The sequence below is a fragment of the Strix uralensis genome, chromosome 2 (assembly GCF_047716275.1).
Source record: "Strix uralensis isolate ZFMK-TIS-50842 chromosome 2, bStrUra1, whole genome shotgun sequence".
In the NCBI taxonomy this organism is placed as follows: domain Eukaryota; kingdom Metazoa; phylum Chordata; class Aves; order Strigiformes; family Strigidae; genus Strix; species Strix uralensis.
Window position 1 is genome coordinate 25660122 of NC_133973.1, and position 24855 is coordinate 25684976.

The 24855-nt window shown below is 36.9% G+C and overlaps 1 protein-coding gene across 1 annotated transcript; it reads right to left on the reverse strand.

Annotated features, from left to right (window-relative positions):
• Window positions 1-3290: 3290 nt before the first annotated feature.
• Window positions 3291-21573, reverse strand: LIPI (lipase I). The gene is made up of 10 exons (XM_074857958.1): window positions 21138-21573; window positions 17664-18040; window positions 16712-16820; window positions 14130-14231; window positions 12591-12680; window positions 11303-11470; window positions 9615-9707; window positions 7070-7181; window positions 6520-6693; window positions 3291-4103 (listed from the first exon to the last, which is right to left on the reverse strand). The coding sequence occupies exons 1-10, from the start codon at window positions 21184-21186 to the stop codon at window positions 4016-4018; spliced, it is 1362 nt and encodes a 453-aa protein (XP_074714059.1). The 5' UTR covers window positions 21187-21573; the 3' UTR covers window positions 3291-4015.
• Between the last annotated feature and the right edge of the window lie 3282 nt (window positions 21574-24855).

Below are 24855 nucleotides of genomic sequence, written 5' to 3' on the forward strand. Positions count from 1 at the left end.
GAAATCAATAAAGCCATCTGAAATTAAACTAGCAAATGGTCTTGTTCTACATATCTTTAATGTAGACCATTTCAATCTATTGCGAATTACGAGTGATGTAGTGAATATCTCCTGTATTATACATTGGCTTTCATGTAAGTAAGCTACTGCTTACTCCAGTGACTACTAGCACTTAATGAGCTTCTTGACATATTCTCACTGTCATGTCATTTGAAACAGTATAGTGAAAAGAAAAGATGAATTTATCAAATACTAATCAGATCTAACACAAACACAGGAAAAACAAGCTTATATTAATTTTATAAACGTGTCAATAGTTTCATCTCCCTATGACTAAACGCTAAATAAAAATATTGCATTAAATCTCCCAAGCTTGTTGCATCTGAGAGAAATTACTTAGAGTTCATTACTACAAGTATATACAAGATCCCATTGGTATTACTACAATATACTGGTTAATTACAGAGCCTACATTTACTCATGGGATATATCTTTCTTCACATGTATAGAGATTGTTCCTTACAGTTAAACACACTAGATACAAGCAAACTTCTAAAATAAAGTTAACAAAACTTATCATGGCAAATTGGGAAGTGTTTCTTGACTGGACAATTTTCCATTTTACAGGCGAGAAAACCAAAGCACAACAGTATCACCAGGCCACCCAGCAAGCCAGTGTTTATTGACAAATACTGAACCAGGAGAAAATCAGAGCATTTAGGGTAGTTGTATAAAGCAAATATTTAATTCCAAGTCAAACTAGTCTGAAATGACCTATTTCTCCATTTTAGATTTTCTCAATGGAAATTGATTGCTTGTTTTTAGCTCATTCTGAATTTTTCCAGCGAAAACATATGTACACTTTTTTGTAGTAAAATGAAGAACGTTACTGGGTATTTTGTACTCTGACGGAGAATGCAAAACAGTAACGAGTCCAACCTCTCTTCAGCTCTGATGCAGAAGTGAGCTCCACTGAACTACCGTCACCACTTGCTTCAGAACAGGGAACTCCCTGGAAGATTTTCATTTTCTGCCTGCCTGTGCCATCTTCTGCTGAGCCTGAGGGAGCTGACAGAATTAGCACAAAGTAGCATGTGGCAGTGAGCCATAAAAAGCACTGCATTTCTGAACAATTACAGCACATTTTTGTTGGTGCCGGGAGACATGAGCCTACAGTCCAAGTGCTTAGCCACTCGAGCAGTGCAATTATGTGTTGGAAATGCACTGCTTGGAACAGTTCCTCTTACAAAATGGAAATTACCAACTAAAATGGGAAATTAGAAAAAAAATTGTTTCTTTCTGTCTCGTGCTGTTTACTGGAACCTCCTTATCAACCCTGCTGCTTCTTTCCTTTTTACTAAAAGTTTACCCAAATCAAGGCAACAAATCACTACTCCTGTCCTACCCTTTTTATAGGTATGTTTAAAATGTGTGAAAATAATATCGTTACCTTTATACTGCACCACTGTGCATCAGTGTCAGTCATGTCTGCATGCCTCCTTGTATCTTTTGAACTGCACCTTACCTCACATTTATTCCATGCATTTGCAACAGGAAAAATTCTAGGAAGGTATCTCAGTCCTCAATTCCGCACACTTTCTTGCTCATGTCTTATCCTCTACCCCACAACTTAATGTATCACAACTGCTTGTGTAGCCACCATTTCGCCAGTATCTTTTCATGATAGATAAAGGATGCAGGAGGCTAGTAGTCCATTGTACTTGAGTTACGACTACTGTCTAAAAGCATATACTAATGCAAGTTCTCCTTTCCAAGGGCTGCATTGCCAGAGTTCTATGCTACTTTTGGGACCAAGTAAATGGCAAAGGATATAGTTTATAGTGAAAATGTCAACCCCAGCAAATGCTGAAAAGGTAGACTTTTATGTGTCTCTGTCTTTAAATAGAGTAAGCTGTTGAAAATCAAGTTCATACAGATAAACAATCCACAAAATAGGGGAAAAAACCACTCATTTGACAACTACATAAATAATAGCTGCAGTAATAAACAAGCACTCAATTCCATTACAGGAAAGAACAGTGTATCTATCCTTTATGCCACCAGTTTAGAGCTAATATAATTTCATTAATTTTTCCAGATATTAACTTACAATTGAATCTCAAGCAAAACAAAAGTTTATAGCCAAAAGTCATATTCATACCTCTGTACTCCAGTTCTTCTCAGCAGGACATAAAATCAATGAAAAAAAAAAAGTGAGAATATAAAAGATTAAAAAATATTTTTTTAAACATATAAAAATATAAAACTTTAGAGAAATTGTATAAAGCAACATTAAAAGGAAACATTGATTAGCTTTTATGCTTTTTTAAAATTATTTAAAAGAGGTATTTGGAAGCAAGGTGATAAAAGGAAGGAGGCTCAGAGACCTCTAAAGGGGAAACTAGGATTGATGAGAGCAAGACTGGACAAAAATCTGCAGAATGAAAACAAGCAGAATAACAGCAGTTTTTAAAAAAAAAAAAGAGAGGAGAAATTAAAAAAACCCCATACCCCTCCACACACATGCATATAAGCAGACAAAAATGTCTTTTCCTGTGTATCTCTACTGATTCCTCCAGAGGAAAGGAACAAAGCAGTATACAGTAAAATGATAAAGCTGAGAAAGACACCACCTGAGAAATCTTATGGAATGTAATTATCATTTCTATAAAATAAGTAATATTTTTTTAAAAGTCAGTCCATGACCAAGTCTGTCCACAGTTCTGTATGTTTTTGTTGTGTCTAGAGAAGTAAAAGCACGTGTGATGGCTGGTTCAGAGCTTCGCACATACTGACCAGCATGCCGGAGCTGCCTCTTGTAATGAAAAGAGCGAAGTTATAACTTGCTTTCCCTTCCTTGGGACACTATCTTCCATCTTCCTTCTAACCCAGCTGTTGACTTTCAATAAAACTTACAATTCATAGGTTTTGGACATCCCACTCCATTGACATTCAGGTGAATATGGTTAAAAGGTTCAACCAAGTATTGGTGACAAGAGCAGGGACAGCAGGGTCGTAGGAAAGAAAGGAAAAGGACAACGGGCATAGGACACATTTACACAAGAAACCAGAGTTAAATACATAAGGCAACCCTTAAGGAAGAAAAATACACATATCTGATCTTCAATCAGTAGCATCAGGAAAGGCAATCTGGCATTGGAAAACCTTTTCCTGAACTGGAGGAAGAAATCTTTATGCAGGGCTTATTCCTGCTCAGTTCCAATAGGTGAAAATCTGACATCAATCTCAACCTGAGCAGCAGCTCTAATTCCAGGAGGCCCAAACAGAAACAGAATGAAAATGCATTTATTTCATCTCTAAGTCATTCTCTTCAGAATACACTTTAGAATTACTTCATATCCAAAACATTGCTGCCCTGTCCATAGCTTTAATACAAAAAAAATCTGAATGGTAGCAATAATATTCATCTACAATGAGCATAAAGATAATTGATTTATATAGCAAATTTACATATGTGCTCACAAATCTTGTTGTTCCAGTTCTCAGACTGAGACATTATATAATGAGAAAATGTGAATTCATTTATCCAATGAACACAGCACAGCAAAACTGCTGTGTATTAGATCTGTAGATTACATGTACAGCATATTAAATTCACTTAGTAGACAGATAATTATGTTTCCATGTAAAAGCCATTACAAATAATAAATAATTAAATATATGTATGACTTGACAAATAATGTGCCAGGATTATGCAGATAATTCATATTTAATTCAGCAGTCGCTTCACCGCTAACAAATAATAGTGAATAGACCATTGCATGTTCTCCACCACAATACATCTACTTTATTCAAATTTCCCAAATACACGGATATCTGAACTTTTCCATTCATTTCACCCTAAGGCATTCGAAGCAAGTAATGCATATTGCCAGGTAGACTCTTGAAAATACATCTAAGTTATCTCATTTTCTTTCTCATTGAAGTCTTTATCCCGAGGAAGAATCAAAATGTCACTGCTCTACGAGAAATTAAGTTAGTAGAAGCTCTCTCTTCACATACCCCTCTCTGGGCAAGGGATAGGTTTGAAGGTCAGTTCGGTGTTCTCCATCAGTACAAAATCATATCTGCACAGCTGCAGCCTACAAAGTTTATTAACATTAATAGAAAAATATTTCAGTATTTGCGTTAGAGAAACCATAATGATGAATACTAGAAATAAAAACACATGGTTCCCACACATGTATCATGTATCTCATTTGAAGTGCAATCCATCTAATCTTGTGATTATTGAGTACCAGGAATGCCTTATAGGAGAGTAGCCCTGAGTGAGGAGTAGGTTGTCCAGTTCATCGACAGGAGCAAAACACAAATCATTTTTTTGTTAGGTGAGGCTTTCATAATCCCTGACCACATGTGGCTTCTCTGCTTTCTACTAAAAAGCAAATGCATGCCACACATTCTTGTTCAGTAGAGGTATTAATAAGGTTGTCTTTTTTACTCCTGTTCTAGTTTTGGTGAAAAAAACCAAAGGTTGCTGGGCTAAGTAGCTTTGACACATTCACTTTCCCCATCAGCTGAGTTTGAATTGACTGACAGTTTCAAAAGCTTTTTGGGAGAACTGACACCTGGACACACACAAGATAGGAAAGCTTTCTGGCTTTATGGGTGAGTAGGAATGATTTATCTCAGAGACCAGAGTCTGAAAATTATATGTACCTTTTAACACTCCCACATTCACACACCACCTGTGTGAACAATGGACCAGCCCAGTAGACAATCGTCAGTGATATTCCCCAAAGTCCCATCCCACTGCCTGCTACTAACACAGATCTGGGGAGACTGAGACTCCTATTGTTTTTATCCTTGCACCTGTCCCCTGTTTTTCACCTACTACTTTGTTATATGAATAATTTGAATATTTTTAATGTAGTTTCTAGTTGATTATCCTGTATTTAAGTAATTGTTGTAATTATATGTAACTAAATAAGGTAAATATAGTTATAATTACAATAAGCAATTATGTAATTATACCACCCAACAGTGTTGTAACATCTGCATTTAAATTACTTTCACATGCTGATTCAATACACTATTTTCCATTGCTATCTAAAAGTACCTAATGTGCCTATATGACTGCCATGTGATGAGGCTCTGCATGAAGGACTTCAGTGGATCCTATATTAAAGCAAATCAAGTGCATCTTACTTTAAAACTAACAAGAGTCTGAGTAACAGGAATGAAAACTCAAAACCAATACGGGCTGTTCACTGAAAATCCTCCTTATCTGCTAGATCATTATCTGAAAAAATCCTGAACACCTGCATGAAATGTATCTTCTGATTTATCACCGCTGGGTTGAGGAAAAAAATTGCAATATGATTTAGAGCCTTGACTATCTCTTATCACCAAATGCTTTTACATAAAATCATGTCAGTTCACCTGAGAGCTTGAGACTTATGGCTTTCAATATGTTAATAAAGTCTAATGCATATACATTCTGAAGTACTATTTTGATTGCCAAGCGTTCTGTTTCTTCCTAAGTCTCTACCGCCCACCTCCTCCTCTTTCCCAGGCAATATGAAATAGATTATTTTAACAAGGTTTCATAATTTTTACAAAGTATCATACCCAATTCCTACTACACTATTATCATATACCAAATTAAAAAGCCTTAAATGTTATTTCTCAATTTAACAAAATATACTGACTTAAAATTTACTCATATTGTAATATTATTCCCACTCATTACTTATTTGATAACCATTATTAGGTTTTATTTTAAATTCTGACTTTGTTGAATCTGCCATTCATATAAAGGAAATAAACATTAACAACTCTAAAATACTCTTGCTACTCCTGGATGTTTCTTACTTATTCCATGTAATATGTTATTTTCACAAGATGCAAATGTAAAATTTAATTGCTAGTGCTATTGTACAAGTAACTCTGGAGATCTAAAAAATGAACATACGGTAATACTGTTGAAGTATTTAAAACCAGAAATAATTAATAAAAGCTTAGTAACAACACTTAATTATCAAAAAATGCAGGTGATTTCATTTTAAATATAGACAAGCATAGACTATATTTTGGTCTTGGAAGGTCTTTACCTTCAACAACAAGACCAAAAAACCTATTCCAGTCACACAAGTAGCTGAAGTGCTCCATTTCATATCTGAGTGTGAAAAGATGTGGATGGACACATGATTAACATCAGAGAAGTGCATAATAAAATTTATCTTCTGGAAGAGAACTTAAGCATGCAGATGTAAGTCAGGCTGGTCTACATAAGTGGTCCTTGAAAACCGGTTGTGACCAGACAGCAGCAGCAGCCTGCTGTAACAAGCAGCACACGTGACTTCTGCATGCACAAGGGTGATGTGCACTAAATGTTAATGTACAGAGCAGTTCTTCCCTGTGATAAACTTGATCCTAGGTAGGATGAGAAGGATATTCATGCATTTAGGGATACGTGATTAAAAAAATCAATAGAGGGAAATACACATCCTGAGCAGTTTTGTTGATACACAACTTTGATACATGACAAAAACTTACCTTTCTGGATTATTAAGAGATTTCAGCCTCATCTGGAGAATCCTAAACTTGTGTTTTGGGCCTATTAAAGTCTTCGTAGTAAAGGTCAGGGAAATTTTTGATATGCTGTCAAGGTCTCGGTAAAATCCAGTTAGCGTTTTGACTCTTTTATATTGCTGAAATGTTGAAGCTTCACTAAAGAAAAACATTATTTCTAATCAGGGTTTTGTTAGATGAGTAATATTCATTATTGTTAAGCATTATTATTAAAACCAGAAATCTTGCAAGACATATTGATTTTGAGCACTCAGAACAAAGACACTTAGAAGTGGATTCAAACCAGTACCATGCAAGGACCTGGGCTAGTTCATAAATGGAGAGAGGATCATTTCAGTGTGAGGAGCATTGCCTCTGACACTGAGCCATATACAGGAAAAGGAGCCATGGCCAAGTCTTAACAACCTCATGATATTTTTTTGACTTACAAATTAACAAGTTAAAAGGTTTAGGAAACTCAGAAAATTAGTCCTATAAAGTGATAAAAAAGATTTAGAGACAAAGTACAACATACCTATTCATCACTGATTCTACTATGTTTCCAGCATAATCTGTTATTTTAACTTTAATGAAACCTCTCCTAATGCCTTTATTCCAGGTAGTAATATCCAGTAAGTAGTTATACACTGCAGAAAGGAATAGGAAATAACAAGATTTAAAGAATGACCTCAACAGGATACAGTTGTTGCTATCACCCTGTTAAAAGTATTCACTGGTGATGCTAGGAATAGTGACCCTTTACTTACAAGTTACCAAGTCAAAGCAGAATAAGAAGGCTATTGACAAAAATTAGCTTCTACCAAATGGCTATGTCCTGGAGTTCTGTGTAAGTAGTGTACCATTTCCTCCAGTTCTTACATGGAAAGGATTTCCATCAGAAAGCTACCATCAGAATTAGCATGAAGATTTTGACCTGCCTAAGGAAAAACTGCAAAATGAAGCCCTAACTAGCACCTTCAGGTTTTCGCAAGCTCTGCAAAGAGGGGATATTTGAGCTATTAGTGTAGCTACACCATCATGTTACCCACAAAAGTGACATGTCCAGAAAACAGCTGCGGTACATTGGCAGGGAATAAGGAAGAACATCATTAGCACAAACTTTATGTATAGGCAAAGTGGGCAGTTAGCTAGGTGACCAGATTAGTCAGGTGGTAAAAGATGAAGTGAGACATTATTCCCATGCCTTGCTTGCCCAGCCTGAGCAGGTGCAGCAGCACAGGTCCTCCAGGCACCCTTCCCTCAGAGAAGTCTACCTGCCAAAACTTCTGTGTGGATACTAGAAAAACTGCATGGGGAAGTTCAAGGAAGAGGAGATGGATTTGATTGCTTTCCCATGCTTCAGCCTTTCTTCCCCTCCCCTGGAGGGCCCATGGCCTCAGGAAAACAGGCTGGGTACCTGGGGCTGGCACCCTCCGTGCACAGGCACGGAGCTGACCTGCTCCACTGTGTCCTCGGAAACCCTGACCTGGCCTTCTACCACACTTCTGTAACCATCACCAGTATTGTAACCATGCTAGGGCTACCCAGAGCAAACACAGCTTTCCTACTCACCAAGTAAGGAAACGTCGGGGTTTTTTTTTTTCCCCACATTACTTTTTAACATTCTCTCCTAAAAGACCAAGCCCACATGAAAAACTTATCCTGCTCAGGTTTACAGTTTCACTTAGTTTTAAGACCTCTTGTTTAATTCTATTTCCTCATGTTTTCAATTATCTAAGAATTAAAATACAGCTTTAGTTAATAAATACCCTCGTTTTGAGACTGGCTTAGTAGACTCATTCTTCTTCTTGACTTTGCGTATTTTCCCTTAAATTTATGCTGTCATTACAACACCTCTTATTCCTCTCCATGTGTCTCCTCCTATGTTTGGTAATTTTCTCCCCCTTTTCTCCCTTCTACCATCCCCATCCCAGAACACTATACATAATCTTTTCCTTCTGCAATGTAATCTTTCCATCATAAGGATTCTGCCCAGATTTTAACATGTGTGAGAGTGAAAGCAAAGCCGTATCTTTCTGCCAGAAGAATGAATGAGGAGAAAGACCTAGTGGCCTGTGCAGACTTGAGAGCACGGAAGAGCAAAGCCCAAGCAGACAGGAGCAGAGGAGAACAGTGGTAGCCAGTTTGGGTTGAGCCAAAACACCACTGAGAATAAGAGTTATTTTATGTAAAATCCATCACATCTTCGTTAACCTCTCCTTGGCCCTTTGGAAGAAACAGTGATGTAAGTAAACATGATTACCACTATAAAAAGAGATATTCAGTCCCTGGTTACAAAACTTGCCAAGATGATGGAAAAAGCTAATGTGAAAACCTGATTTCACTTGAATTCCCTGTAAACCTATCCCCATACCCCAAATCAAAGAACCTTGAACATAAGCCATTAGAAGAGCATGCTAACATTTGTTTATGGTGATAAAGTCTGTTAATAAAACCAGAAATTGTATGAGAATCCAAACTGGACCTCTACATGGATAAGTAGATATCCAAAGTGCTGCAGCTAAAGCCCATGCCATGAGAACTCATTCTCATAGAGTATAACCCTGAAACAGTCAGCTAACTTTTCCCTCCATTGTTTTACTCCTAGAGAGACATGGACTTTTAAAAGCTGAAGTAGCTTTACTTGACTGTGGGGTGCTCTCCTCCTGAGGTGGAACATAGAGGTGTCTCCTTTTTGTCCCCCACCCAGAGCAGTCTTGCTTCCCATTTGTGCTCTCTGAAAATAGCAGCAATGATCCCATCTAAGCACGTTCTCTCAGTCCAGCATTTTCCCTGTCACTTGATTCTCATTTTCTGGTTTTGTTCTTCCTCTTAGCAGTCCATTCCATTACTTTTAAAGCCACATTGTTTTCTCAGTTCATGTATTGCTTACCCTTCTGCCACAATCATTCTTCTTCCTCCAGTCTGTGAACTGACACTTAGCTCATGGTTTATTGCACTATTTTACACAGCAGCTAACAATAACTTTCTACTTTTAACATGCTTTCACTCCAGATCAGCTAACAAAAACCAGCCATAACATTTCAAAAAGTTTGTTATGTACATATTCAGTCACTCACTGCAGAATGGGTCTTGGTCCGAGGTATCAAAATAAGCTTTTATTGGTGAACTCTTTGAGATTAACAGTTTTTTCCATCTATCAGCATAATAACCTGAAATCCAAAGTTTAAATATTTCATTTCAGACTTTTAGCAAAATCATGCTACACGTATAATTACACAAAAGAAACTCAGCCGAAGTGACAGATTTGGCTTTAATTTTCTTAAATCTTCCTTGAGAAAGTAAATTGACTTGGAAAATGCAGGAATCTCCTGAGTATAATAGAATGTAGTATGCAAGTATTTCATTCTTCTAATATATTAGTATCCCTAAAATTGTCATAATGTAATAGTTGGAAGCTAGTCTAGAGTACTAACTCCAAAAAATAGTACTTATAAACTCCTGCAGAGGTAATAAAAACAAACCCAAAAAAGTAGCCCACATATTTGCACAGATCAGTTACAGGACAGTTTCACATTAGGTAAAATTTCTTCCTTTCTTTTTTGAATAATTACAGCAAATATTTTTAAACCCTTTAGTCTATAATTGTAGATATTATTTAATAAAATGTTAGATAATCTGTGAACCTCCTAAACTTATGGATATAATGTAGAAAGAACTTTTGGTTTATACAATTCTATGCTTATTGTCTTTGGGGCTTGATAATAGTCCTTGTTTCTAAAATGGCTGATGCTATTCTCTCCTTCTTGATTTCTTTACCTCGACTAGACAACAAGTGCTAGTTCCAGGCTGCAGAGCTGCCACTGCAAGGTAGCAGACAGGAAAGTCTGCAGTATAAGGATGCTGCTGCTTCTCTCAGTTCCCAGATTCAGCTGCCTGCAATTTCCTCATAGGTTTTATGGTTATTAAAAAAAAAAAAAAAAAGGTGGCAGATGACTGGTGAAATATTTCTCCACCTCTAGCTCAGGCTTTCTGTGTAAGTGCATCAGGCATGGCTAATAACCATGCTGGGGAAGTCCTGGAGTCTTTCCCCTTTACTATAAGGCCCTGTTGATTGGGTTTTATTATAAAATAGCATAGAGATATGTCTATCCATGCTTTTTCTTCAAACCTGATTTAACTAATAAAATTAGGGTGTACATCCTAATATAAGGAAGTAAAAAAGACAAGGTACAAATTGAAAGTTAACTTCTAATTAAATATTTTAAAAATTCCATTCTTAAGAGAACCTCACCAACTAGAAAATGCTCACACTATTATAGCTCTTTTCAAACAGTCTCCAGATCCTCTCTAAAAGCAATAAACGCCCAAACAACTAAAAACGCCTCCAAATAAAAGCTTGATTCCAAAAGAAGAGCCAGAGAAACCATGAAGTTGCTATAAACATTATTACTCTTAAATAAAAACCAGAGGTACTCTAGGGATGATAACACACTGTGAAAACCTAAAGTAATGAACTAAGTAGAAGCAGCTTCTCTGTAGAAAGAAAATACACTGTGAATCCATTTCAGACTGGAAAGCATAATGATCAAAGATTAGGAACGTTCAGCACCTGTGTCTAACAGATAACTATAAAGCAGACAAAACCCTAAAGTTTAAACTACTTTAAACAGTATGCAGCTCTGCACGTGCTCAATCGCTACAGAACCCTTAACACAATACTACCGATCTCTGGAGTAGCCCCAGAAAGAGCTGGTCTGGATTTCCCAGAAAACCTCAGCCAGCCCAGAGCTGATATAATGCTTACCCAGTACTGGACAGGACATTGGCTGGAAAGCTTCACAATCAACACATTTTCCTCTCTTGTAATCCAAGTAAGAGTCACAAGGATATGTTATTATGTCACACCTTCTTTTCAAAGATGATAAGAAGAGGAAGACAGATCTTTGATGGTCACACTTAAAATAATTAATTCCTTCAGGAAAGAAAAAATGAAATACATATGTAATCCTTTTTCTTCATGAATGAAAAGGTGTTATCAAAATAATCCCATTTACCTGAGTCATTCTTAGTTAGCCATGCTCTTATTCTCTGGTTAGTTGACCACCAAGTGTAAAACATGGATGCACACACACAAGAACAAATTGAGGACTATTTTGGATATTACAGGTACAGAGAAAAGTCTACAGGGTTTTATATGTAAGAAATAGTCTACTAAATCCTAACAAATTTACAGAATTTTTTGTTATAAGGCATGAGTCTGAGTTAAAATTTGCCTTGTTGCATCCAGTGTAGAACATTTTGGCAGAAAAATTACCGTTAGGAATACTTCAGAGATTCTTTTCTCTATTTTTGGGGGGTAATAAATTCCTTCCTCTCCTAGCAATACAAACTATGAGAACTGTACAGATCAAGATGATCCTGAGTCTTCAGGGATTCTCCTGTACTCACAGACACACAAGTGGAAGTCCTATGCTTTTGCAGCAGCTCTAATTCCTAGCAGCACTGTGCAGATTAGTAACAGAAACACAGACAGACATTAACATATCCAAAAAGAGAAAACAAAAACAATGGGCAGCAACCCTGCCTAAGATTTATGGAGGCAGCAGAAGATCATGTCATAAACCTGATTTCATCCTAGAGCCTAGAAGACCTGTTCAAATCCTAGTTCATCACTGCCAACCAGGAGGAACCTAAGACACAGTGAAGACTTGAAAGCCTTGCCTTCCACGTCATATGCAAGTGATTCTGTCCCAACCACTTGGACACAAACATCTTCCCCCATTCCTAGCCATATATAAACACAGAAGAATGATGATCACTATATGCAGATTGCATATATAATAATTCCATCATACCAGTAATAATGGTATGGTGGAATATGTATGCTTATAGGAAGATCTTTATTAAAAAAAAAAAAAAAAGATGTCAAATGTCTGTTATTTCTCATTTGCTGAGTAGGGATGGAAAAGAAAGAATACAATGCCCTCAGCTCCCATATTACCAAATATGTGCAGTGTCCACCAAATTCACTTTAACCTTTTTTGATTTGATCTTAAACTCTTTTCTCATTTATTGAACAGATTTTTATTTACCACCAAATAATGTTTGTGGACAACCAGGCTGATCCGTTCCTCCATTTGGATAGAAATCAATGGTTCCTAAAGGTTTCTTGAAACCTAGTGCTAAAGTAAAAACATCATGAATCAAAAAAACATAAACAGAATTATGCAGTCAATTATTTATCACTACATTCATTACAAAATAACATGAAGGTCTTAACATTTTTTTCAAATTATACTGTTCTTTCATTCTGTAAATGGGAGTCATGTTATGAGTTGAAATCTGTGGTTTTTCTTTTTAAGAAAATTATATACATGTAAAATGCTGTACACAAATGTATACAAATTTATGTAAGATTCCTACTGCCACAAAAGAAAAAGGAAAGAACAGAAGCAACTATTCAGTGCTGTAGCTGAGACATTATTTGCACAAAGAAATTTATGACATTCATGTTCTCTCCAGCAACCAAAATTTCTTCCTGATGTAATTTTCATTAGAGTAAGATATTCCATTTTTTGCCCATGACATTGGATTCTGAGCTACACTAATATAAGCAGTATATCAAAGTAGAAAAATCTGTATCTGTCCTATGAAAGACCATGAGCAAAATTTAGCTCAATCTGAACTACCTTCTTTTTTACCACACATTATCTTTATTCACATAATTGGAACATTACAAAAATTGGTATTTTACAGCTTCACATATAAATTTGTGTAGTAAAATGCTTAATTTTGAATATTATTAAAGAAACTGATATGAAACTACACAAATAATGGGACAAGTATGGTAGGTTTGAAAGGTTTACTTATGGATTTAAGAAAAAAATTAAACGAGATTATAGCATCGGTGAAGCAGACTTTACAATGTTCTTCATTTTAACCTTACAATAATGTGATTTAGAATTTTAAGCAGTGAATCTGTAGTGTATTAATGTGATACAGCTGAGACTGGCTGTCTCAGAAGGGACTAATTCAGTGATAATAATGTGCTTACAATCTCTATGTTTATACACACTAGCACAGCAGAAGGATGTTTATGCTAAACTATTTTGCAAATAGCAGTATCATAAATTAATATAATAGGCATGCTTTATTCAATGTGCAGAATTGTTTTTTTCATATTCAGAAGGAATATACTGTAACAAACAAGACATAAATGACAGTGGTGTAATCGCTACTTTTGTGTGACATTAAATGGACTCATGACTGGTTATCTACATGTGCCTTCAGTTAGCTGTTGGACATAAAAGTTATTTCAATAGTTCCAGGTTCAGCCATGAAACTTCACTCAATAACAAGGCTACTCATGTCAGAACTGAACAAACAGCCCATCACTGCTTAAGTCATTAGCAAAGTTGAATTTCAATTTCTTGATGAATAGGCATAACAAGATACAGTATGATTTCAAAAGTATAGATATTGTTAGAAAGCAACAGCACAGGAATCCACCTGATAACAAAAAATATACTTCTGCAGCACTATTTGGATGTTACTGAAATAGCTTATCCCTTCTCTTTTGCTTTCCTGCCTTTACTTGAGTTGAAATAGGAAAGTTAAGGCTATGTTATTACCATCAGTATCTGAATGGATTACATCAACAAATTGTGCATCAGTACGATCCAGTCTCCCCTCTGGTGGTTCTCGAGTGAACAAAGGGCCCGCTGGATCAAGACCTAAATGAAAATAACAGTAGTATTACAAATCCTGGGTAGTATCCAGTAGTATTACAAATTCTACAGAATATTACGTATTCTACAGATATATACAAGACTGGCATTTCAGCATTATTCATCAATGACTCTTCATTTTCCTGGAATAATAATCAAAACAAAAATGAACACAATTCTCAAGTTTCCATTCTTCAACTTCCTAAGCAAAGCAATGGTTCCTAACACAAGACTCATCAACCCATATCTTTGAATTTCTTGCTCTCCCTAACTACTTGTGCTCATCTCCCAGTTCCTCAGATAAATTATAAACCAACAGCATTAGGGATCAAATCTGGAGAATTAATTTTCTCCTTTTTCCCGTACCTATTACGTACTTCATAAAAACGAAATGCACAATATAACTACTCTCACCACCAGAACACAAGGTGAAGACATCTTGGATGGAGACAATTTCAAACATGCCTCAATCATTTTATCATTTGGTGTTGAAATGACTTATAGAAAAACAACTGTTATATACAACTAAGTGAAATACTAATTTTTGACCACATTTGCACCTGAAGGAGGTTTGGAAATTTTATACTCAAATCAAAATTCAACTATGACAAAAGAGATTCCAACTGAGATCCATAAAAAGCACTTTATATCAAGGAGGAGGAGATTTGGCAAAGTATTTAAAGTTCAAACACTCTGTATTCTCATTAATTTTAAGGATAGGGAATTATTGTTGTGCAGCCCTGAAGCCTAATCATTTTCAAGATGGTAATTTCTGTCCCTCACAGGAAAGCAAAATTGTTAGCTGAGGTCTGCTCTGCTCCTATTTTCTTGACAACAAAAGCATAGACAGAGGGGAAAAGAAAAAGCAGCAAAGATGGATTTCTACACTTAACTGGCTCCTAATTACATTTTCCCTGACTGACAGCCAGGGACAGTGTATGACCTTGGATCATCCAAATTTGTATTATGGTTTAACTGGCTTTAAGAACTAGTCTAGGAAGGTTCTCTCTCAAGGTCAAGATAAGCAAGACCCAAACTACCACAGAGGATCGTGGAATGAGAGGAATACACATGCATAGTACCCCAGGTGACAAAGGTAATTGTTTTAGTCCACTAGTAAGTTTTATATTTCTGAAACCTCCAAACAGTGAAGAAGAAAATATCTTTTTCTTTGTCTTTTTTTTTTTACATCTCATTTTCCCAACATCAGTTTGGGCCACTGGCTCCACTTGTTTGAAAGAAAAAGTATCAAAACTCACAGAACAGGTTATGAGCCTTGTGTATTTGGACTACTCAATCTTTGCCTTTATTCATCGATATCTGTAATTTTAAGAAGGTGATTGAAACATTTCATATAATTCCATTTACCTGTGGGCATCTGAGTTCAGAAATTACACAGATCTACTAGCTCCCAGTTATTGTACAGAGAAGACACAGACGTGCTAGCCTAGCACTGCAATCAAGTCTGTTGCCAACCAGTAATGCCAACAAACTCTAGGGAATTTTGTAAAGCAGAAATGAGTATACTTAATAAAAGGAATATAGCTGGAGCCTATCACAGTCTTAGAAAATGTCCTGACTTCCAGATTACTGTATGAAAAGGGGAGGAGTCTCTAATTCCTTGTCTTAAGGCTGGCTACTGGCTCCTCTTAAGTTTTGAGAAAAATTACTTAAGTACTCTGAAGAGAAGGTTTGGAGCTATGAATCTCAAGGAGAGGTATACTGCTTTCTTTCAGCCTGAAAACAGCTGCTCTCTTAAATCCTCCTCCTTCTCCTCTTAGCACCTTTTCTGATAGTTAGCTTAGTCAGCTTCCTTCTCAACATGCTAGCTGCAGTGAGTTTTGCTCTTTTACCACAAGAAGTATCTGGAGCCCATGCACTCAAATTAGCACCGTGGATTCCAGCATCTAAAAGTTAATCCTAAACTTTGTGCAGTCCTGAAAGATGTACCCACATGAGGGTTCACCGCACCTCTCCTGAAGATGGCAATGCTGACAATGTAAACAAGTATGAGGCAAAATTTGCAGTATCCATACACAGGTTGCACACCTGATTCAAGCTCCCTGTATGAGACAGCTCACTGTACTAAAGCCTACACCATGTTCAGATGGCTGAAACTGAAACTAAAGCCTTGTGCCTGATTCCTGTGGTCTGACCAAGAGCTTTTGAACTTCCCTTCAGAGGGACCTGACTTGCTCCATCAACTAGGCAGAAACTTGGGTAGCATATCATTTAACTTAAGTAGCATTTGGATGTAGCATTCAATTGTCATTTGAAAGACTAGAGGTAGGCAGGTTGGAAAATTTCAGCTGTAATTTATGTCCTGAAGGCAGACTTTCACAATGTTCTGAACTTCTATCAGGGATACATTTTTCCTCGTGTATGTTACTAAAAAGTCAGTTCTCATTTGTCGATATTTCTGATTCACAGTTACGACAACAATACAAAGTAGATTAGAATATGTAGATTGGGATTAAAATATTTACCTGTAATTCTGCCAAGTTTGCCATTATACTTCTGGCCAACAAGACCAGCTATATGCGCCCCAAGACTAACTCCAATCATATACATAGAGTCAAGAGAAGTTCCATCCACCTATCAGGGAAAAAGAAAACATAGCCACAACCACACACACGGTTAACAGAACAGGCATCAGTAGACTGATTTAGTTTTCACTTTTTGTCAATACTCTAAATTGTACCTCTAAATTTCTAACTTTAAAAACAAATGGAAATTACAAAGTTTTTTTCAGTTTGTCATTCTGTACTAGTTAAACAGTGTAGTAATTAGGAAATTGCTTGACTAGAAAAATGTAAAAAGGAAGCTTGAGTCTCATTTCTTCCAAAATGTCACACTAGTTAGAAGGGGAGCAGGGGAGGGAAGAGGAAGACATTTACCAGATACAAGAAAGATGAACCAAAACTATAGACTAAGAAAAAAAAATTCTCCCCCTGCCTTATCCTTCCAATAAAATAAATTAAAAACATAATACCATTAACAAAGACTTATGCCATAGAACTGCTGAATAATACTGCCAAATGCACACCTGCATTCATTTAAAATCTTTAATTATAGTAGTTTAATAGTAAAAAGAGTAGTGCAATGCCTTTTTAAAATTTTAATCCTGCATATTATTTGAACATCTCTCACTTCACCTCCCCACTGGTGCACTCACTCTTCCCAGAAGACTTAAAACTTCCAGCTGGCTAAAGAAACCGGATGCCCTCTCAGGCATACTTCAGTGAAAGAGAAATAAGAACTCAGGTGAAGTTAAAGATATTCAATAATAACTGCATGCAAATTTAGTAAATACTTTGGTAAAGAAATGTCATTTGATATTGTTCACTGGGCTTCTTTTTAGATATATTTTAAATATCCATTCCCACTCAAACTATGCTATTTAAACTTATTCAGAACAGGTGCAACTCTCTGCCTTACCAGCATCTGGTCAACATAGTTCTTCAGTATTTCTGCAACTTTTCTGCAGTTTTCAACAGCAGTTACGTAATTCACAGTTGTAGCACCACGATTCCAGTCAACTATGATGAGATTAATATCCTCTGAAGACAGTAAAAGCTCCTTTATGTCACCTAGCCATACTGGTGGAGATCCTGTTGGTCTGAAGCCATGAATAACAAAGACAATTTTCTTGGAGGTATTAAGGTACTCAGATGCAGTAACATTGTGTTCAATGAGTCTCTCAGAACAATATGGATTTCCCCTTGTGTATAGCAGTAGCTGCACTTGGAGTTCTGTTCCAGACAAAGCATTGCCTATATTAAGATCTGTAAATTCAGGACATTTTTTCACCTCATCTGAAAAAGATTAAAATATCAGACAGTCATCTGATGAGTTACGCCACCTGAAATACCACCTCTTCGCTTTTCTTTCCACATTTTTCCACTAAAATGGAAGAACTTTCATTTTCTTCACCCCAGACCTTTGGAATGAGGTGTCAGAACATGCACTGAACAACGAGGAGCCACAGTTTAACTAATGACTCCACAGACACCACTGTGCTCCTCTGAACCCTTCAAACACCAAATTAATTGTTCCTGAAGAATATATTTTCTCCATAACAAATACAAATTAGTAGTCAGCATTGATAAGATCCTTTGTTTAACCATCAAATTTAGGTTATCAGAATTTTTTCACAACTAGTGTGTGTTGTATAAACAGGAAGACCATTGTGGTTGTTTCTTCCTCTTTTGGCCAGGGTGTCAAAGTTGCCAATCCTTAGGCCTTATTGTTTGATCTAGCGATAAGAAACAGTTGCCTGACAGTACGGGATGACCCAGAACCCTTCCCTAGTTTTGGATCACTATAAGGACACCCTTACCAAGGAACAGAGAAAGAAAAAACAAAGGATCTTGTCCTGAGTTTGAAAAAATAAGAACCTGTGACGTCAATGTACATAATGGCACAAGAAAAACGGTGGTATTTACCTTTTTTATACTCGGACAGTTATGGTATACAAGGTTAAGCTGTAGATCAGTCAGGATCAACAAGAGGATGGAGATTTTCAAAAGGGTCTAAGAAGACCTGATTTTTCCCATGTGCTTATCCACATCAAAAGTTAATGCTTTAAAAAGTATCCTTTGGCTGCTGAGGTCACATTGTGTGGATAAGCCACTTCAGGATTCTGGGCACAACGCTGACGCCTGTCACAGTTCTTCTGTATGGCATCTTCACCTTCGCCATGGTGTTAGCTGGCTTATGGCCAAAGAAATTTGGGCCCGCCTCTTGACTTCTAGTGGGTTACGCTACTTTACACAAGGCTTTTGTCTGATATTGATGGCACCATTCTCAATTTTCCTGTCAGTAAGAACTTTGTAAAACAAAACTCAGTCAACTTCTAGGAAGCAAAAATAGGAAGAAGAATAGTGCCTACTCAGTTCCTAAAAACTAATAAAAAATGTAACTTGAATTTCTCAGAATTTTTGGCTTATAGGAAAGGCAGTTCTAGCTCTTCTCTTTTTCCCAACAAGCAGCTAGCAGGTAGAACTGAATCCACCGCATCTGCAGGGCCCTCACCAGTATATAAAGCTGTGAAGGGCAAGTGCTTGGGGGTTACAAGGTATCTGAAAAATTATTTGATACTATAGTGCAGATCTAAACAAAGCTAAACAATGTGAATTACAGCACTTAAGACGCAGCAAAGATGTGGTAAAGACACTAACTCACTTAGGCAACTAGACCAATCACGCCTAGGCCTGCGATGACTAGACCAGTTACTTCTGGACTGGACATCACAAAAAATAATAGATATTTGCAAAGCAGAGCAAGGTTGAAGTTACAGAGTGTTAGAAATGGCCTGAAACTTCCTGTTTCAAATTGTCCAAAGTTTCATGCCCAACATCACCTTATCATAGATGACAATAGCTACAATTATTACATGTGGGAAAAGTCAGAATTACCTATATTTCAAAATAAGTATCAGAGTTCTCCTCATTTAGACACTGAATAATGTAACTTTTAGTGCGATTACTGGACAGGTTATTAACTAACTAGTGATACAGGAAGGCAACTCAGTTTCATTGCTGAGACTTATCCAAGAAGTAGTTCCGAAATTAAGAGCTGTTCAGCTGCAGTTGCCTTGAATTTAATGAAAACAGTATTCAAGAACCTGGTAAAATGTCATACATGTGACATGATACTGAGATGCTAATAGAATGTGTCACATTTAATCTCTAGATTTCATATAATGATATATGACAATAAAACTAGAATAGAAATTCTATTACACAAACATCATGTACAAAGCTAAACAATAACAGCCACTTGATTACATTTTTGCTATTCAGATTCAAAGCTAGAACACGAAACTCTCATTTTTGCCTAATACTGTTCTTAAATCCAAGTTTAATCATTGATCCTTATAATTCACTCCTACATTTCTAACATAGAAAAGATTCATGCTAAGATGTTGTAAATGTTGAAGCGTTCCTCCGTATCAGTTTATGTTTTGATTTCTCATCATTTGATTGGCAGAAATAAGAATTAATTTTTCTAAAGTCAGTGGAATGACAGTGACATAAAACAGAGACACAGTCTGGTTCATGGGAGTAAGAAATCTGTCACAAGGAAATTATTTTAACTGATGAAACCTATTTTCTAGCTGGGAAATTTCAAAGGGAAACAACTCATTTACTTATGACTGTGAAATGACAGCAATTATTCTTTGAAAAGTAAATAGAGAAAAGAATATTTCTTTACTGTGGAATTAGTAAATACTATAAATAGATTTCGTACTTTGAATTCTTTAGCGAGGAGTCATTAAGGGAAGTTTTTTCAAACTCCTATTTCTGACTGATTACTGGAAGGAATACCCAGCTGCCCTTCATGCACACTTGTGGGAGTACTCACATACACTTTTCTGTACAGTCAGAACATACAGTTAGGTGTTATGCAGTTACATACGCAGTTTGACTCAGTCAACATACAATTTTAACTTTCCCGTGTACGTTTGTAAGTGTTGTATCTATCTTCTGTGGTTGAAAAGGAGAAAATCTTAAGTGCACACTGATTTTTTTACAACTAAATTTTACTATTTAAGGCGTAACTGGAAAACCTGTCAACCTATCAAATCAGCAATACGCAATAAACTTACGTTAATACGTTAAAACTAGTTCACAATTACCTTTCTACTTCGTACAAAGTGCACATACCTGTGTGTGTCTCTGTGCAAAGTACAACCAGAGATAAAGTATCAGGCTTTGTTCTATTTACTTTAAAATGAAAACTTACATCTCAGTTTCAAAGTGATCAAATTCTCCTTACTAGTTGTCTGCTCCATTAGGCATAATTCACAAGATTTAATCTTTTGGCCAATTTAAATGAAGGAATATTCATTTTTAATGCTTGAATAAAGCAGAGAGACTACATCACAAAGAATAAGCTAATGGTTCTTACCTGATTCCACCCAGTATATCAAACAGATGAAGAAACACAATTTCAGCATGTTGAAATGGAGAAAAGCAATATGTAATATCCACAGACAAGTGGCAAATCAAGTACAGTATGCTAGAGTTCTAACTAACTGAATGCCACTAATGAAGTAAGTGACATGTAGAGTAGGAAGCAGAAAGCAAAGCTGTATTCAAGCTTCTGCAATTCATGACTCCTCCTATTGAATGACTTCAGTAGGTAAGGTGGTTTCTGGTCTTTAAGGGTTGGGACTGGTTTTTCATCTATTTCCCTCTCTCTTTAGCTATCAGCAGATATGCTATATATTACTGATAACCCTGTTACACACGTGGAATTTAGGAAACAGAGTAACTAGAGGTAAATCACATTAGAGACCCACCACATTTCTTTTTTTAAGTGTGTCACTCAACTGCAGTTAGGCACTGAGATGTGCAAAAGAAACTTAGAACAAAAAGTCATTCTGGTGACAGAAGAATTTCTCTGTAAGCACTTGAAAATAATTCTGAGAACTGCATCTCCATGGATTATTTTGTACAAAATTATCTTCTGAGCTTTTCCCAAGGAGTCATTCTCTAACCTAAATCCAGAGGAGGTCTGTGAAAGCAGTTATATAGGAGAGAGATGGAGCTCAGAGCCCCACAGATCTCACCCAGACACTGACCTGTTGGGTTTTGGGTATGTCACTTAAGTTCATTCCCTCTGTGTCCCCAACTACAAAACAGATGAAGAAACATTTATTTTTGTGCAGTTGATTTATTTAAAAACCAATTAACTGGGTATATACAAGAGCACAAACTTCAGTTTCTTGGAGTTTGTGGTGAGGCAAAGAGGCAGATAAACTCTGTATTATTCAAGTGAGAAGTCTGGATGCTCAGTTTGCCTCTATCTGGCCCCCAACTACTTCCACTGCAGGAGAAAGAAAAACATACCATAACCACTCAAATATGAAGCAGACACATCCCAGAAATGTTTTTTTGCATAGCATATCCTTCACAGTGCTTCTAAACGTAAGGTCTAGGTCTCCTTCTTCTCCTTCCACAACAGTTAAGAGAGTGTGTGTGTCTGTTTTCTTACTTACTTTTACGTGATAGGTCTCTTCAGCCGACTTTATGATTCTGAGCAGCTCAACAAAGCTGTGCTACATGAGCTTCTGTAGCAGATGGCCTTTAGGAGGTCTCTTCAAAGGCTTTTCCATTTTGAATGCAGCAAGAAGACGATGCAGTATGTCTACTCGTATAAAAATTGACTCAGCTTAACCAGTGACCTTTTATTATTTTTTTGCATCAATTTATTCAATTAGTCACCCTACTCCAAGTAAAGTTCACTAAAGCAGCTCTTGTTATTCCTTTGCACTCCCTCTTCATCTCAAATCTTTGACACTTTGTCCAACTACTATTATAAAAGCACAGCCCTACTGATATTACATATTACTCAGAACAAGTAATGACATAGTGTCAGTTTGGCTCTTTCCCCTCCCTACTTTTTAATATAGATTATTGTTACAACAAAAAGCTTAGTGCACCAAGCAACCACCAGTTAGTCAGCCTCAGCATGCACTCAGTATACAGTACCCATTCATATACAAGTTAAAGCACGGAGAATTCAATGCCACTAGAAAGAAATCAGTAATAGCCCTAGTGAAACACCTACCATGCTTATCCAAGAGCCAGACACCTGATGTTAGCGGGAAATCTTACATATGTACCTTTACATATACCTAATGCCACTAGTTGTGAATAAATTGCTAACACTTGTTCTTTTACACATGAATGGGAAAAGGAAGGAAATTTTAAGTTCCCCCTTGAACTGAAAACCAAGCCCAGCTCACATGTAAGTAAAGTACAGTGCCACCCATGTTGATATAAAGACCCATGAAACAGTTTTAAAGCCCTCTGAAATCAGTCTCAGGAAAAGACTCACTAAATTAACTCCCAGAGAGTATGTGGTATCAATCAGGATGTTGAACTAGTGCCTGTTGGACTCACCTCTGTCATTATGACAAGGGGACTTTTGTTCACCAACAGTGGCACTTACACCACCTAGAAATGAATAAATCTTAACTACTGTTACTGTTTACACTGTAGTTTCTACTGACATCCCACTATCAGGTAAATCCTTCAACATGACTCTGAGTTTCAGGTACAGTCACAGATGTGAGACCCTCAAAGTTCAGCTACTGCCCATCCCACTTCACCGCATATTGTTCTGTCCACTGCTTTTCTCACACTGCTACACTTCTTCTCGCACTGAAATTCAGAGTTAACTGTTCCAAAAGTGCCTTAGGCAAACCAGTGGAGGAAGACAGCACTGCCTCTTCAGGACTTTGACTGTCGCCCACAGTGCTCAGGACCCTCGGAGTAGTACCTCCTGAACAAACCCTGATGCTTTTGGGGGAGCCCACAGTCTGCCAGCTATTAAAAACCCCACAAAACTGGCCAAGTATGCAAGTTTAAAAAAATACATAAAAACTTCATTTTTTTACAGTCTAAGATTACTATGATTAACAGGTAACTGAATGGCACTTTTACAATTCAGTTTACCCCCAAAAGCCTCAGCTAAAAACATTACAGCATGGTTTTCAAGATTAAGATCAAATTCTTACTCAAAACTTGATATCCTCAACTGCAGTCACATGTATTTCCCCTTCTAAGCTTCTCTCTACCCCCAAGGATTTCGTAATCCCTTTCTCATAACAATTCTCATTTCTCTTACAAATCAAGCCAGTTCCCCAGAAAAATTCCTCTCTAACCGCTAGTTTAATAGCCCTGCTCCCTATCAGGGAAGATGAAATCACACCTTGCAATTCAACATGTTTAACTGAATAAAAGCTGTCTAGAAATGACAAAAGGAAAAACCCTGACTGGCTGGAAGAAATGTAAGACTCATTATGTATTCTACACTGAGGCTTGTAATTCCTGTAAATTGCTAATCCCTTTCTAAATAGACTTGACAAGACACTAAGTAAGGATCCATTAGAAAATAATGGGCACTGAGGCAAAGCACACCATATACACTTGAGAAAGAAAAATTCTTTAATATTTTTCACATTGCTGTCATCAGGATGACTTCTGAAAATGTGATGCTTTCTAAAATAACACTTGAAAAATACATACGGAATGTTAAATGTGTGTATGTGCTTGAAACCTGTTTGCAGCAACCATGCAACAGCAGGTTATAACGCAAGTGCAACTTTGGTATTAAATACAGCTGTATTGACCTGAAGAATGAACAGTTGGCTCACACTGGGATTTGGACTGGTGTACAACAGGGTGATCCAATGTCTCCAATTTTATTTAACTTATCTGTGGACACCCTGCTGCGTAACTTCGAGGAGGAAGGATGTGGGTTCCAACATTGCTCAAAAAATATAACAACTACGGCTTTTGCAGATGACTTGGTACTGCTAAGCAGATCATGGGAAGGAATGCAGAAAAATACTGGAATTTTGGAGGTCTGTTGTAACCTAACTGGTGTCAAGACACAAGGGGGAGAAGCACCATGGCTTTTACATCAAACCTATGGAAAATTCATATATGATCAATGACTGTCCTTCATGGACGATTAACAGCACTCCCCTCAATATGATTGAACATGGTAGCTCTGAAAAGTACCTGGGCCTAGGTATTGACCCATGGACTGGAATATTGACACCACAACTACTGGAAAAAGTGAAGGGGTGGTTACAACGGATTGGGAAGGCTTC

Excerpts from the sequence above, each read along its gene's own strand:
- LIPI (XM_074857958.1), bottom strand. The coding sequence starts at position 21,186 with ATGCTGAAATTGTGTTTCTTCATCTGTTTGATATACTGGGTGGAATCA. Across the intron at positions 12,681-14,129 it reads AATCCATTCAGATACTGATG|CACTAGGTTTCAAGAAACCT; the intron begins GTAATAACATAG and ends TTTTTACTTTAG. Across the intron at positions 11,471-12,590 it reads TCCACAAACATTATTTGGTG|GAATTAATTATTTTAAGTGT; the intron begins GTAAATAAAAAT and ends TCTTTCCTGAAG.